The 16335-nt window shown below is 41.5% G+C and overlaps 1 protein-coding gene across 1 annotated transcript in view; it reads right to left on the bottom strand.

The window, feature by feature from the left end:
• TTN (titin) overlaps window positions 1–16335 on the bottom strand; it is a 248995-nt gene that overhangs the window by 170612 nt on the left and 62048 nt on the right. The window contains exons 65-91 of the mRNA XM_046943725.1: window positions 16013–16300; window positions 15513–15791; window positions 15018–15299; window positions 14163–14441; window positions 13784–14065; window positions 13001–13279; window positions 12585–12872; window positions 12102–12380; window positions 11721–11999; window positions 11339–11617; window positions 10935–11222; window positions 10515–10802; window positions 9448–9729; window positions 8440–8718; window positions 8040–8321; window positions 7617–7895; window positions 7221–7508; window positions 6744–7022; window positions 6381–6659; window positions 6027–6305; window positions 5590–5877; window positions 5136–5423; window positions 2156–2437; window positions 1616–1894; window positions 1230–1511; window positions 817–1095; window positions 16–303 (exon numbers count right to left, since the gene is read on the bottom strand). Of these exons, the coding sequence (XP_046799681.1) occupies window positions 16–303; window positions 817–1095; window positions 1230–1511; window positions 1616–1894; window positions 2156–2437; window positions 5136–5423; window positions 5590–5877; window positions 6027–6305; window positions 6381–6659; window positions 6744–7022; window positions 7221–7508; window positions 7617–7895; window positions 8040–8321; window positions 8440–8718; window positions 9448–9729; window positions 10515–10802; window positions 10935–11222; window positions 11339–11617; window positions 11721–11999; window positions 12102–12380; window positions 12585–12872; window positions 13001–13279; window positions 13784–14065; window positions 14163–14441; window positions 15018–15299; window positions 15513–15791; window positions 16013–16300 (7623 nt within the window). The remainder of the gene's footprint in view (window positions 1–15; window positions 304–816; window positions 1096–1229; window positions 1512–1615; window positions 1895–2155; window positions 2438–5135; window positions 5424–5589; window positions 5878–6026; window positions 6306–6380; window positions 6660–6743; window positions 7023–7220; window positions 7509–7616; window positions 7896–8039; window positions 8322–8439; window positions 8719–9447; window positions 9730–10514; window positions 10803–10934; window positions 11223–11338; window positions 11618–11720; window positions 12000–12101; window positions 12381–12584; window positions 12873–13000; window positions 13280–13783; window positions 14066–14162; window positions 14442–15017; window positions 15300–15512; window positions 15792–16012; window positions 16301–16335) is intronic.

The raw sequence follows: 16335 nt of genomic DNA, 5'->3' as shown, positions 1-16335 counted from the left end.
CTGATAGATACTGACCTCTAACACTCAAAAATGCGCTGCATTCATCAGATCCAGCTACATTAGTAGCTGTACATGAATAAGTTCCCATATCAGATTCCTGAAGCCCATTCACTTTCAGAGAACAAGTATTGTCTGTAAGGGTAGCCTGATACTTGTCTCCACTGGTAATCTCCTGTCCATCATGAAACCAGGAAACAAGAATGGGCGGTGACCCATAAACCTTGCACTCCAGCACAGCAGAAGAACCCAGTTGACCGTATGTTTCTTTCAGTTTTCTTGTGAAAGAAGGTGGCATAATACGATCTGTATTTGTTCAAAATAAAAAAAAGAAAAAAAAAAGAAAAACTACTGTACAGAAGCTTAAAATACAGAATGTTCTCCATGTATCATAAAATCAGTTAGGTTTCTTTTGCTGCACATGCATTACCAATCTGCTCCTGCATGTCTAAGTCAATGAGAAGTAGAAAGTTGATGATTAAGGCTATGCTGGAGCTTTTATTCACACTTTCAAAGGGAAGATTTTTGTTGTTGTTGTTGTTTTTAAGTATTTTTTGTACAAAACAATACTGCACAAGTTCTCTGAAAAAAGACACTTGGATTAAAGCTGAAGAAATCAAATCCTTGCAGCAATTCCTGCCCCTAAGATGTTAGGTAGGCATCTATCCCTGATGCTTCTCACAGTCATGTGCCAAGAACTGAAAGATTATACAAGCAATGAGTCTCCCAGACTGCCAGTCATAAGAAACAGTATGCTATATAAAGGCATAGTAAAGGAACTTTTGATCAGATATGACTCAAAAAGAGTAGTCAACTAACCTGAAACTTGCAGCGAAGCAGTGCAGCTGCTTTTACCAACACTGTTTTTCACCTCAAAAGTATATTCTCCACTATCTTCTAGACCTGCATTGAGGATCTTAAGCCCAGATACTTTGTTGAAGAAACTGATTTTATATTTATGGTCAGTAGACAATTCATTCCCATCCTTAAACCACCTAGCAGTAAGCTCTGGTGTGCCATCTACTGTGCATTCCAGAGTACACGAGTCTCCAGCTGTAACTTTCACTGGGCCGGGCTTCTCCACAATGACTGCAGGTTCTGCAATGAGATGTAAGTCACAACACTTTTAAAAACAACAGTGCAAGAGTTATTAGTATTGTAAAAATTGAAATTTTTAAGCATTGGTGTTTTTTGTTGTTGTTGTCATTGTTTTGTTATCGCATGCTACCCACCAAGCACTGTTAGTTTGGCAAAGCATTCCTGAAATCCGGCATCATTTTTTATCTGACAGATGTATTTCCCAGCATTGGTTGGTTCTGCATTTCCAATCTTCAGAGATGCAACATTTTCTGAATAGGAAATCCAAAGATTTTCACTTTCTCTTATGATCTCCCCTTTGTCTTTCAACCACAGAACAGAAATGGGCTGTGCTCCTTCAACTGCAGCCTGTAGTTCAATTGTCTCCCCAACCACAACAGTGACATCACTCAGCTTCTTCACAAAGGTTGGTGGTGCTATTTAAGAGAAGATTGTAAAAATCACAGTCCAGAAAGGGAAAAGTAGGAGGACAATAATACGAACAATGAAATTCCAAGAAGGTGCCCATCTGTATACAAACCTCTCAGTGTTACAGAGCCAATACAGGAGTCACTTCCCACATCATTTACAGCTTTACAGTGATATTCACCAACATCTGCAGTATCCACATTGAGAATGTGAATGCTAGCAAGGTAGTTCTCAGACATGACCTTGTACTTCTTGCTGCTCCGAATTTCTCGCTTGTCTTTATACCATGAAATCTGGAATGGAGGTGTGCCCTGAAGCTCACATTCCAGATGAACATCAGACCCTTTCAAGGTCTGGACTGGATGAGGCTTCTTGGTAAAAGCAGGGGGTGCTGAAACAAAGGAGTTAAAATTTGTGTTATTTGAGCAGAGGACATTAAAGAGGGGAGAGTATTTAAGTAGTCAAACTGATACTGAGCAAAAAAGGCAAGCAATAAATAAAAGAGATCTCCCACAGCATAACAAGCAGGCAAGAGACTTGCATCTTTCCCAACAGGTTTTGTCCCATCTGACTAAAGACAGTGAGATTTAACAGCTTTTTCACACAGTACTCATACAGACAGAAAGGCATGGGGAAGAGCTTAGATTCTCACCTTTCACTTTCAGTGAGGTACTGGTGCTAGCACTACCAGCTGGGTTCTGGGCTTCACAACTGTAGTCACCACTGTCTTCAACACTGAGGTTGTGCATTTCGAGGACTGCCACCGAATCCACAAAGGACATGCTATATTTTTCACTTGGATGGATCTCAGTTTCTCCTTTGTACCAAGTGACTTTAATTTCAGGAGATCCGCCTACTTTGCATTCATACCTAGTGGAATCATGCTGTTTCACAAGTCTTGAAGAGTCTAGTTTCTTAATAAACCTTGGTGGTTCTGGAAAGCCAAAAATGGGAGATGATGCTTTAAACTGCACTGATCCTTTGAATAAGCAGGTAAACATTTAACAGAAAATATGAACTCTGGGGACTTATGCAAACATTTTAATTTCGTAATTTCTATGTTTATTATTATTATTATTATTATTACTATTATTTCATGTTTGTCCAAAATGTAGATTAGGCAGCAAACAAATTCTCTGTTGGTAGTTCAGTTAGTTTCTCCTTATTTTACTTTCCCACTCTGCTTCTCTATGTATCCAGTTTAGATCAGCTGATGTGTGGTTTTCTTTAATAATATCGTCTTGCAATACATGGATAATAAAGAATGACTGGTAGAAATACAAGAATTCAAACTATTCAGCTAAGAAATATTAAGAAAACTTATGCTGAGTATTATAGTAACTGCTTTATAACTTAATAGGTCATAAAGAATTGATACAGTCAATAAATATACCTGAGTTAAAACCCTTCACACATTCACTGCAAAGCCAAACATAAAGGTGCATACAAGAAAGAAAAGTCAAGGAGCTTAGGCATCACAAATAAAAGATGTTCAAAACAGTCATTCTGGGAAGAATTATGAGTTAGCTGGTATTACTGAAATTGGTTATAAAGGTCCTGTGACTGCACAGTAAACTGCATAGTTTTTCTGCTAGGAGAGAAAGGAGCGGATGGTTGATGCTTTACATCAAAAGTAACACACAGATGATTCAGAATCACAAGACTCTGAATACGCCTGGATCAAAGATAGAAGTAGTAGAATCACAAGGTGGTAATGTGGGCGAAACCATAGGATCTCTTTACAGTTAAGTGCCTGTTTGCGCATCTGTCTGCAAAGTGTAGGAAGAATATTTGTTTTATTCTGGGTTCCTTCAACCTGTGGGATGTTTACAAAACATCCTATGTTGTTAGTAACAAAACTTCCTTAGATTTTCCAAAAATAGAGATCATGTCTTGTTAACACGAGAACTCTTGAAATCTCAGTAATTTACTATAATTTTTCATGTTGATAAACAGATGATTTCCTGTCTGCATACTAACTCTTACTGGCCAGTCACACTGTAACTCAATTTCTTTCCAAAAATGAGAATATAGCTTAGTAAAGTACATACTTAAAATATTAATAGCTTCCAGAAGAGTTTTTAAAGCTACAGATTTAGAATACTGGATTTTAAGTTTGGAAAATTTAATAAAAAACTGGGAGATGCTGCAAGTAAGTTGGACATGAGATCTTGATTCTAGAAACAAGACTGTATACCATAAAGAAGAGACAGCAACTTCCCAAAGTAAAAAAAAAAAAAAAGGTAAACCAGTTCATACATAAGACTACACTTCCAAGTGTTGTAGGAATTGCATGACAAACTATAAGAAAAGAGAAAACTGTACAATTTCTACAGGATGTAAGTAATGATAAGGTTGAAATACATAAAAGGATCAATTCACAATTTTGTGAATAAAGAGTTGAAGAGTAAGAAAATTAGTAAGGTTAGTCAAGATCATTCTATGAACAGTAACTCCAGTCAAAAGAACATGTTAGTTCTGTTATCATTCACAATAAACAGAATTGTGATTCTGGTGGAAACAAGTTTGAAATATTCAAGAGATTTCTTTCCTTAAAAAAGAGATTTATTTAAATAAGATTTCTTACTACAGTATTTCAATAACTTCTGTAGGTCAAACTACATAAGAACAGAATCTCTGTTTGCCACTGAATCCACAGGTAATGCAGTTTGTCCCAGTCTTCATACACCCAGAGAGAAAAATCCATATGGAAAGAATAATACATTTGACATATACTTATTACAAAATCTTACTAGTGGTGGTTCAGCTTCTTGTGTTATTTGTCTCAGAGTAGAATCTACAGTATTTACTCTTGAAATGTTTGTATGCATGTGTGTGTTGTTTTGTTGTCTTTTTCACTTCAAAGCTTACACAGAGGAAGAAAAGAGTGCCCTGAAACAACAGGGACATAGAAATCCATGCATCATTTAAGTAGCTTATTTTATATTTGTCCCTTCATAAAATCAGCAGGAAGAAGATATCCGGCACAACTATAAATATATTCAAGGTTTCCACCTACGTAAAGGAAATTGCAGTAAGATACAAGTGTCACTTATACAGGGCCAGTTTTAATACTAGATCTTCAAAAATCATAAGATCCACACACTATGTGGAGAAGTGAAGTGTTGGCGAAATGATTGTTTTGCCACCAAGTCTGCCCCTAGATTCTCCAATTTTTCCTATTCAACAACAGCGGTTTTCAATGACTTCATGCTGAAAGAATAAAAATATTTGGAGGAACGGAACACACAGTAAAAACACATTTAAGTCTCTTAAGATAATTTGCTTCTTTCAGCTACCTTTCCCTCTTCTGGATCAGTTAGAGGATGACATTTCTGCAGAAAGACTGTAAGGTGGACAGCTTTTGCTGGCTGATGGGATCATTCATAAAGGCACAACATGGTACTAAGTCAGTTTTAACATTTCAGTGACAGAATTCCTCTGGTAAGACTCACTGTACCAGACCAAGAGAAAGATGGATAAGTGTTTAAGTATTAAAATAATATTTACATGAAATAAGAAATCTCATCAGTGTACCCTCTTGAAAAGATTGTTAGTCTCATGTATGCACTATTCAGCGTGTCTACTACGGAAAGAAAAGCCTGCTTAACATTAGAGCCTCCCAGCAGTACCTTGTACAGCCAGCTGGGCTGCGCATGCATCCTTTCCAACGCTGTTGCTGGCAGTACATGTGTAGAGTCCAGCATCCCCTTTACCCACTTTTAGGACCACCAAGCTGGCTGTGTTTTCCACCAGCATCATCTTGTAGTTGCCACCTGGGCGGATCTCTCTGTTGTCTCTGGTCCACACAATCCTCATGGGTGCGGAGCCAGTCACATGGCACTTAAAGGTTGCACTTTCCCCTAGTGCCGCATCAATAGATACTGGCTTGATGTCAAAGAAGGGTGGTTGTAGATGTTCTGCAAAGAGGAAGGCATGGCAGATCTCACCATCAAACTTCACACACCTCACCACATCATGCCCACACTCCCTTACCACCCTACAATGAGTAGAGTGAGAGAAAGGATAAAGAAATAAAAGAGGAAATAGATAAAAAATATCTCTGTTTAAGAGCGAGATACAAACCTGTAAGGAGAAGCTTGGCACTGGAAGATGCAGTCCCCAGAGCATTTTGGGCTGAGCAAGTGTATTGGCCACAATAAGCCATACTAGTTTGCAAGATCTGAAGAGTTGCAACATTATTTAAGAAGGTTGACTGCACATTATCAGTGTCACTCAAGAGAACCCCATCCTTGTACCAAGAGACCTGGATAGGCTCTGAGCCATTTATACGGCAATCAAAAGTCACTGGAGCACCAACCATCTCCTGAATATCTTTTAGTTTCCTTGCAAACGTAGGTGGAAGTTGACGTTCTGCAAAATAATAATAATCACCACCGTAAGTAGGAAGCTACCCTGTCAACCTAGAATTACTTAATACAGAATCTAGTAAGAACCCTTTTTGTAGACAACAAAGAGTTTCTACAAAATACCCCAGGAAAGAGTGGCCTTGGGCCCATCACCTTTAACAACAAGCAAAGCTGTCGAGGTAGCAAAGCCAACACTGTTTTCTGCTTTGCAGGTGTACTCTCCAACGTCACTGTCCTCCATGGTGGAGAATGCCAGTGTGGCCACGTTGTTCTTGAAGTGCATTTTGTAAGCCTGTGTTGATCTGAGTTTGGTGTCTTCTTTGTACCAAGACACCTTGATTTCTGGTGCACCACCAATCTGGCATTTTAAGACCAAGGGCTCACCAATCTTCACCTCCACACGGTCCAGGTGTGTGATGAAATAGGGTGGTTCTAGAGAGGAAAGAGCATAGTGAGCAGAGGCAGAGCATCATTGGGGTACCCTAGGGGATTAGGGGTGGTGCGTACCTAAGATGGACACAAGGCTGTGACAAACATCCCCACCCGCCTCATTTGACACCTCACAGGTATATTCGCCTTCATCACTCTTGGTACTGTTGAAGATTTCAAGAATGCCGGATTTGTCAGTAGTTGTAACGCTGCAGCGTTGAGACTGAGCTATTGGCATGCCATTTCTTTTCCAGGTAACAGAGATGGGAGGGGTACCCGTGTAGATGCTTTCCAGAACAATGGGCTTCCCTTGCTCCACACTGAAATCACTTAATTTCTTCATGAAGACTGCAGGCTCTGTGTGGAGGCATAGGTCAATAGGGTGAGGGACAAGTGTGGCAGTGCTGCAGAGACACATCTATGCATAAACACAACACACACCTTTCACAAAGAGTTGAGTTGTGCATGAGGCACTGCCAGCATCATTTGTGACCACACAGGCATAGTCCCCACTGTTCCCTGGCTCCACATTGAACAGCTGCAGCTGTGCCTTAGATTCATCCAAAGAAATGGAGCAGGTGCTGTCTGGCACCAGCTCCCTGATGCCTCGGAACCAGGTGACTTTGAAGGGTGTGCTGCCCTTGATATGGCTAGTGAATGTCACACTTGATCCGGGCAAAACTTCCTGGGGATCAGGTGTCTTCACAAAAGAAGGTGGTTCTAAGGGTCACACAAAGAAGTGAAGAGGGAGAAAGATGTTAATAGGATTGTTCCTGTCGTAAATGAAATCTAAAACAGGTTTAAAATAAAGAGAGCGCAAGGGAGAAACCAGAAGAAAAAAAATACAGGAAATAAGAGGTATGGTATAAAGAGGGAAGAAGTGTTTTGTAGAAGGGTCTGTGATAGCCTTCCACTGACCTTGTACAGTCAAGAAGGCACTGCATTCATCAGATCCAGCCACATTAGTTGCCACACAAGTATATGGCCCTGTATCTGTGACATCCAGGGCATTCAGCTTCAAAGCACAAATGTTATCCAAGAATGAGATTTCATACTTTTCCCCACCAACAATCTCATTCCCATCCTGAAACCAGGCCACAGACATAGGGGATGTGCCAGACACTTTGCACTCCAGCAGCACTGAGGATCCCAGCACCCCATTTGTTTCCTTTAACTTTCTTGAGAATGAAGGAGGAACAAGGCGATCTAAGTAAGACAGTGCAGAAGAATAATAAGAAAAGTGCACATTCTTTTTTCAGTGGAAAGCAAAAAACAACACCCAAACTCCTGTCTTTAAAAAAAAAGAGAGCTGACCTGAAACATCAACTGAAGAAGTGCAGCTGCTGTCCCCCACCTCATTGTGCACCTCAAAAGTATACAAGCCCCTGTCACCCTTCTCTGCAGAAAAGACTTTCAGAGTAGATATATTGTTGAAAAAGGTGATTTGGTATTTGCGGTCACTCCTCAGTTCTCTGCCATCTTTGTACCACTTGGTGATAAGTTCAGGCGTCCCCCCTACTTTGCACTCCAGGGTGAAAGGGTTGCCTGCCATCACTGTGATTGGCTCAGTCTTCTCCAAGATGACTGCTGGTTCTGAAATAGGAAGGAAGGGGAAAACGCATCATCAGGAAATCCACCTGCAAACCACTGAGCAGAGGATTTAAGCAGCAAAGAAAGATGGTAGTGGAAACTGTGCAAGTCACAAGATATGGTACCTGTGGAGTAGGCTATACCCACCTAGGACTTGTAAAAATGCGGAGCACTCCCGCATGCCAGCATCATTTTTAATCTGACAGATGTACTTTCCAACATCCGCTCCCTCAGCGCTGGCAATCTCAAGAGTTGCAATATTGTCCATAAACCACATTTGGACATTTTCACTCTCCCTAATAACTTCACCCTTGTCTTTCAGCCATACAACAGAAATTGGTGGGGACCCTTCCACCACTGCCTGCAGGGCTGTTGGCTCTCCAACGAAGATTGCAGTGTCACTCAGCTTCTTGGTGAAGCGTGGTGGCTCTGATGGCAAAAACAAGAAGGCAGATGAGAGTTAATCACACATGCCTGCTTGGAAGAGGTACAGCCAGGAGATCAAGAAAAGAAGGCACTGGTATTGTTGATCCTTTAGAATACAAACCTTTGAATTTCACTGGGCAGGTGCAAGTGTCACTCCCCACTTCATTCATTGCTTTGCACTGATATTCTCCAGTATCTTGAGATTCCAGGCTGAGTATGTGAAGACTGGCAATGGAATGCTTTGCTGTTACCTTGAACTTCTTGCTGCTCCGGACCTGCCTCCGGTCCTTGAACCAAGCCACCTCAAAGGGTGGAGTCCCTGCTATCTCACACTGCAGGATAACATCCGAGCCTTTGAGTGTGTCCACAGGGCTCGGCACCTTGCTAAAAACAGGTGGTTCTATAAAAAAAGAATCACATCATAATGCGTGAGACTGCTTCCCTGGCTAAGTTTCTGGATAGTATCAAAAGGCAACTTATTCAGGAAGGAGACCTATACTCCTTCTAAACCCATATTTAGTCTCCAAATATATGGCCTCAGCTGAGCCCCCAGCATCTCTCCAGGAATCCAACCCTAGCATTCAGAGTCCCAAGGGCAGAAAAATATGGCACTTCTGTATCTGTTTGGAATCAGAGCTCAGCATCCCTCCCCCAGAGCTATTCTCCCCTCTCTTCAGGACCATATTCCAGCTTTCCCCACTTCTTTCCAATTATGAAAGCTACAATCACAGGCTCAGTGCAAAAGCCCCCTCTTACTTATTAGATTTCACTCCCGCCTGAATCAATATATATAAAAAGGAGGCAGAGGGATGGTTGAAAAGTGTGTCCAGCTCTCTCACCATGGCTGGTGCTCCATCTATTCCATGCTTCACTTCTAAGCCGGCAGCCTTGCCTTATTCAGCTTGCAATTGACTTAAATGAGAAGGCAAGGGAACACTACACAGTGTTCAACACCCACTGCTACTTCCTGTTTACTTTCTGTTGCCTATATCACATCCCTGTTCTAATGTGAGAGCAGCTGGAGACACTGCTCCAGCAGCCAAGACTATCACAGTGGCAGCTCCCTGCCTGTGGGTGCAGCTGGGAATGGGATCAGGATTCTGGTGGTGCGTGGAGCCATGCTGCTGACCTTTAACTGATACTGAAGTGCTACAGCTGGCCGTGCCGGCAGAGTTTTGGGCTTCGCATATATAATCGCCGGCATCCTCAGCGCTGGCATCCAAGACAGTTAGCACTGCTGTAGATTCTACAAAGGACATGTGGAGCCTGTTGCTCGCCTGGAGTACTTGATCATTCTTGTACCACGTGATCTTGATCTCTGGTGTGCCACTGATTTTACATTCAAGTTGAACCGTGTCTCCCTGCCTCACGAACCGCAAAGCTTCAGGCTTCTTGATGAACTTGGGAGGTTCTGCAGAAAAAAAGTATGCAGCGAATGACAGCGCACATTTGCCACATGAAATCTACGGTGTTGAGCAAGAGTCACAGAGAGCACAAGAGCACTGGAGTCCAACAAAGAAGGAAAGATGCAAGAAGGATTAAAGATGGCAAAAACAACTACAACTAGGTTTTGCCAACTCTGGAGTTGTAAAAGACACTTGAACAATGATTGTTCCACTCAAGAGAAATTTTGCAGTTACCTTTGTGGGATGAAAATGTTCCAAGAGCAGCATGAAAGCACTGACAAGCCCATCTCCCACAGGATCTTACCCCAGAAGCAGCAGAAATGGTAGGTACAGTTACACTTGCTTGCATATCTTTAAGGCATATTTCTGCATGAAGAACTTCAGTGACTTATAGTCTAGGTTAAATCAGTAATTAACAACTTCAACTGAAATATGCAAGGTAATTGTATTTTACCATAGAATAATCACTATGCGTGAATACTCCTGTAATTGTAATTTAAGCACCAATGATGAAGTAAAAAGCAGGGAGAGTATCACATGCAGCTCTCCATGCCAACAAAGAGCTTTGAAAAGAGATTTGTCCCTTTGGAGAATTGGCAGGTGCACAAAGTTTCTATTGGCACACAGTCTGAGAGCAGCAGAAGTCATCTCATGGCATGTCTGCTTTCTGAAAAGCTCCTTTCTACATATTTCCAAGCTGAAAAGGGCGGAAGATGAGGCTCACTAACAAAGAGGCCTCTTTACCCAAGAGAAAGAGGACATGCAAACAAAGTTGACTTAATCACAATACCTTTCACACTGAGTTGGGCTGAGCAAAAGTCTTTCCCAGCTTCATTACTAGCCTGGCAAGTATATTGGCCAGAGTCTCCTTTACCCACTCTGAGCACTCGAAGATGAGCTGTGTTTGCTGCAAATGTAATATTGAAGTTTCCTCCAGTTCGGATCTCCCGGCCATCCTTGGACCAGGTGATTGTTATTGGCTGGGCTCCAGTAACATGGCATTCAAAATCAGCACTTTCTCCAAAAGGCACATCAATCGATTCTGGCTTAGTATCAAAGACAGGTGCTTGCTTGGGTTCTAGAAACACAAGAAAACAATATAATGCGCATATCTCACAGAAAAGTTAATCCAACACACAGATGCCTTTGCATACATAAAATGGGAAGGGGACACCTGTGATCCAGGCAAAAGTTTTGTAAGCCAACACACCTGTCACTGTAAGCCTAGCACTTGTGTTGGCAGTGCCCACAGCATTAGTGGCTGTGCAGGTGTACTGCCCAGTGTGATTCATCTCTGTTCGCACCAGTTGCAACACTGCAACGTTATCAACAAAGGATGTGTGCACATTGTGGTCATCACTTAATTGCACACCATCTTTATGCCAAGTCACAGTGATGGGCTCTGAGCCATTGAGTCGACACATAAGTTTAAGGGGTAAACCAACAGGGTGTTCAATATCTTTTAATCTTCTTGCGAAGGAAGGTGGTCGTTTGCGTTCTGGAAGAAAAGAAGTAAAAGATAAATGTATGTCAGGAAGCTTTTTTTTATATAGTTTTGCAAGGGAAGAAGTACAGTAAAGAAGCATTTGGAACAAGTGAATACAAAATCATCACCTTGAACTGTTAAGAGAGCCTTTGTAGATGCAGTTCCTACACTGTTTTCTGCCTTGCAGATATATTCGCCGCTGTCATTGATAACCACTTTGTTGAAAGTGAGGGTAGCAACGTTGTCTTTAAAGAACACTTTGTACTCAGGAGTAGACCTGAGTTTTGTATCACCTTTGTACCAAGACACAGTAATTTCTGGGGTTCCAGCAACGTGACATTGCAATGTTGTATAATCCCCAACTGACACCTCAAGAGGTTCCAACTGTGTAACAAAATAGGGAGGTTCTAAAAAGAGAAGCAATTAGATAGGCTTATTATATAGTGCCAGGCTGTTGAAAGCATATACTTCAAAGAACAGGCAAGGAAAAGAAGAAAAGGGACAACACACCTAGGGTAGAGACTACAGCCTCACAAACATCTCTTCCTGCCTCATTTTCAACATGGCAGGTGTATTCTCCTGCATCCTCCTTCGTGCTGTCAAGGATCTCCAGGATGCAGGATTTTTCTGTGGTAGTGATGCTACACTTGTGAGACTGAGCAAGTGTGTGGCCATTCTTCTTCCATGTCACAGAGATGGGCAAGCTGCCTGTGTAAGTGCCCTCCAGGATGATGGGCTTACCGGGTTCCACATATTGATCACTCAGTTTCTTCACAAAGACAGCCGGTTCTAATGAAGGGTAAGAATTCAGAAACGTTGAGCATAGCAGTAACAAATGGAAGGAAGGAAACAATATTTTAGGGCATACAAAGAAATGCAAAATTTACAAACCTTTTACTGTAAGATGTGTTGTACAATTTGCCCTGCCAGCTTCATTAGTCACTAGACAAGTGTACTCTCCACTTTGGAGAGGGGTTACATCAAATAACTCAAGCTCCACAACGGAGTCCTCCAAGTAGATGTTGCATTTGTCCCCTGGCACAAGCTCACTGGCTCCTCTAAACCAGTTCACCTTAAAAGGAGGGGTTCCTCTGATAACACCTGTAAAAGTTACGCTTGTGCCTGGCAAGACATCCAAAGGCTCAGGTGTCCTCTCAAAAGATGGTGGTTCTAAATACATAAGAGAAAAAGAGAGATAAGGCAGTTGCTACAGCATAACTCCAGCGTTTCCACATACCTACTGAAGTTAAAAAAGAAAACCTTTACTTTCTAGTCAATAATTTCTCTCAGTATACTTACAAAAGACCAAAAGCAATTTTAAGAGAGAAAGAGTAAAGAGTAGCTCAGAGAGCTTGCTGACCATTATATACTGACCTTGGACGGTCAATACAGCACTGCATTCATCCGAACCAGCTACATTGGTAGCTTTGCAGGTGTAAGTTCCAGTATCTGAATTGCTCAGTGAATTCACTTCTAAAATACACAGGTTATCGGTAAATGTGATATTATGTTTTTCCCCACTAACTAACTTCATTCCATTATGGAACCAGTTAATAGACATAGGAGGTGAACCCGCCACTTTGCATTCCAGCAGCGCTGAGGAACCCAGGACACCAGGGGTTTCCTTTAGCTTTCTTGTAAAAGAAGGAGGAATGATTCGATCTGTATTAAAAAAAAATATAATAAATCCATTGTTAGAGAGAAAAGGAGGGAAGGAATGGAATGAAGAAAAGAGTACAGGAATAAAAGAAACTTCTGGTAAAAGATAGAAGACAAACTACCCAACCAACCTAAAACTTCAACCGATGCCGTGCAACTGCTTTTCCCCACGTCATTTTGCACTGCAAAAGTGTACAATCCACCATCCTCCTTCTCCGAGTCCATAATTTTAAGTGTAGATACTTTGTTGACGAAAGTAATTCTGTATTTTTGGCTGCTGGTCAGTTCTTTGCCATCCTTAAACCACCCAGTGGATAGTTCTGGTGTGCCTGCCACTTTGCACTCCAAAGTACAGGCATCTCCTATAGTAACCCTCATTGGCTCTGCCTTCTCTACAATGACTGCAGGCTCTGAAAGGAGAGACAATTAACATGTGTAGTGAAAACTGGATATTATTAGTACTATCTGCAAGTATTATTACACTGTATACAGGGCTTATATGTTTGATACTAAGGTGATCTTGGGTTGTTGGGCTGGGAAATATTTTCAACTCTGTTTTTCTATCTTTTATCCCACTCTAAACTAGATATTTCAGATGCTCTCCAACATAGAGTACAAATATTTTGAAACTTCTAGGAGATAAACACATCTGTGTTTCTTCAAGCATGCATGAGCAGAAGACATGACTTAGGAATACAGACAACTGAACGTCACAGTGAAGAGGCCTGTAGTTGCTTTCACTTCTATCTGAGCAATGGGAAAAAAGCAACCCAATTAACATTTACTGGAGACACAAGGATTGTCTGTTTTGCCTGTTTTTAATTCAGGAGCATAAGCAAAAGATGCATCTGATACCGAATCACCACGTTCCTAATTTAACAAAGATGTTCTATAAACTTATGCTTTTTACAAACCTAGAATAGTTAAGGTAGCCATGCACTCGCGACTTCCAGCATCATTCCTGATCTGGCAGATATATTTCCCAGCACTGCTTGTTTCTGTGCGTACAAGCTGTAAAGTTGCAATATTTTCCATAAATGTGATCTTTGTGTTTTCACTTTCTCTAATAATTTCTTCCTTGTCTTTAAGCCACTGCACAGAAATCGGCTGGGAGCCCTCCACTCTTGCTTGCAACTCCACTGGTTCACCAACCACAACAGTCACGCTGTTTATTTTTGTCACGAATTTCGGTGGTTCTGGACAAGAAAGATGCAGTTGTAGTAAATACAGTGCCTACATAAAAGAAGAGCAATGCAGAGCCATTGGGAGCACTGCAGAAGGCCAATATCTTACCTTTCAACTTCACAGTGCAAAAACAAGTGTCACTTCCCACGTCGTTCTGAGCTTTGCACTGATATTCACCAACATCCGCAACTTCAACATTAAGAATGCGAATGCTTGTATGGTAGTTTTTTGCTGTAACCTTATACTTCTTACTACTGCGGATTTGTCTCTTATCTTTGTACCAGGTAACGTCAAATGGTGGTGTTCCTGAAATCTCACATTCCAGGCTAACCTCAGTTCCTCTGAGCATGTCTACTGGAGAGGGCTTCCTGCTGAACACAGGAGGTTCTACCAAGGGAGGAAAGGATCATTTTTAGAATGGAGTATAGGACTCTTTGATCAACAGTTTATTGATATAAGCTCTCCCACATCAAGACTGCTGGGACAATCAACAGAAGTGCAAGGACTTCACTTGCACCAAAAAAAAATTTTCTAGGCAAATCAAGAAAGGCACGTGAGCTTTCAGAGCTCTGAGCTCCTCTGTAGAAAAGGTAAACAACAGAGGTTTGATCCTTGACAGAGAGAGTATAGGTCTCACAGTCTGCACTAGTGAGTGTAAAACTGACACTGATTAGTTTGGGTCTGTTCTTCATAATTTATATTTCAGTTCCATAGTATAGCCGCTCTACCTGTCTTGGACCTTGGTAGTCACGGGGAACACCTTGCCTAGTACACATCTGCATTACAAACCACTCTTGCTCAAACTCTGGAAGAAGGGGCAAGGGGATATCAAGAAACAACCAAAACATGAAGAAAAAGGCACCCCCTGAAATAAGAAGTGAATCTAATGTTTTTGTGGATTTCCAGGGGGGGGAAACCACCAGGGAAAATAAGATGTAGTCAGGGAAAAAGAAGACAGCTAACCTTTCACTGTGACTTTGGTACTGCAGCTGGCCTTGCCGGCAGGGTTCTGAGCTTCACAGATGTAGTCACCACTCTCGTCTGTACTGAGATGATTCATTTCAAGCACGGCCACAGAGTCAATGAATGAGGTCCGGAATTTTTCACTGGCAACAATTTCATGGTCGTTCCTGAACCACACTACTTTCATTTCTGGAGATCCACTTACTTTGCACTCAAGCCGGGCTGAGTCACCCTGCTTTACTATTTTTGCTGCCTCTAGCTTCTTAGCAAACTTGGGTGGTTCTAAAAAACCAAAAAAAGTGGAGTCAGAAAGGTCCGAATACTGGAAAGGAAAGAGGATGGAAAAGAGCAAGTCAAACAAGCATGGGTTGAAAATGCAAGGCAGGGAATTCACTTGGCAGGGTATCAAAGATCACCAAGGTGAACTTGGAAGAAAGAAAAGCAATGAAATACACACAAAAAAAAGACTGCAAAACAGCAAGAAAGTGTGCACACCTGTTACCATCAACATTGTAGTGCAAGAGTCACTGCCAACATCATTTGAAATATGGCAAGTGTAGTGCCCACTCCTAGAAGTATCCACCGAATAGAGGGTTAAGAACCCAGTTGACCCTTCAATTCCAATGAAACAAGTTGGACCAGATACAAGTTCTAAATCCTCTTTGAACCACTTTACTGTAAATGGTGGTGTTCCTTTTAGTGTGGCCTTAAATTCCACCGTGGAATCTGGGATGGCTTGCTGGCTTTCAGGTTTTACTAAGAAGCTTGGTGGCTCTGCAGTTTTCAAGAAAAAGAAATACTCAGTTATAACAAGAATGCCTAAGAATGAAGAAGATGAGTTAGTTAGGCAGAGGCACTGAATGCATAAGAGGTTAAAGATCCACAGCAAGAAAATGGAGACCAAGTTTTCAGCATTAAGAGATATAAGAGTGCTATGTTAGAATAAGATTTAAGGGCTTTTCTGAAGAAAAAGAAGTAATCAAAGAGTTTCAAACCTTTCACCGTCAGGACAGCACTGCAAGAATCGCTTCCAGCAATGTTAGAGACATTACATGTGTAATTTGCAGTGTCTGTCAGCTCTAGATTAGCAATCTCAAGTGACATGGTGTTCTCGTGGCACAGGCTTCTGTATTTTGCACTGTCAGTTATTTCTTTCCCATCCTTGAACCATTTTGCATAAATGGGAAGTGATCCAGAGACTTTGCACTCCATTTGAATAGAAGACCCCAGAACCGTATCCTTTTTGGTTAGCTTTTTGATAAATAAGGGAGGAATTGCTTGATCTGTACAACACAAAACATGGCAAAAAATGCACTGG

The sequence above is a fragment of the Gallus gallus genome, chromosome 7, assembly GCF_016699485.2.
Source record: "Gallus gallus isolate bGalGal1 chromosome 7, bGalGal1.mat.broiler.GRCg7b, whole genome shotgun sequence".
Taxonomy (NCBI): Eukaryota; Metazoa; Chordata; class Aves; order Galliformes; family Phasianidae; genus Gallus; species Gallus gallus.
The sequence above is the reverse complement of the archived record's forward strand: the minus strand, read 5'-3'. Positions and strand labels throughout refer to the sequence as shown.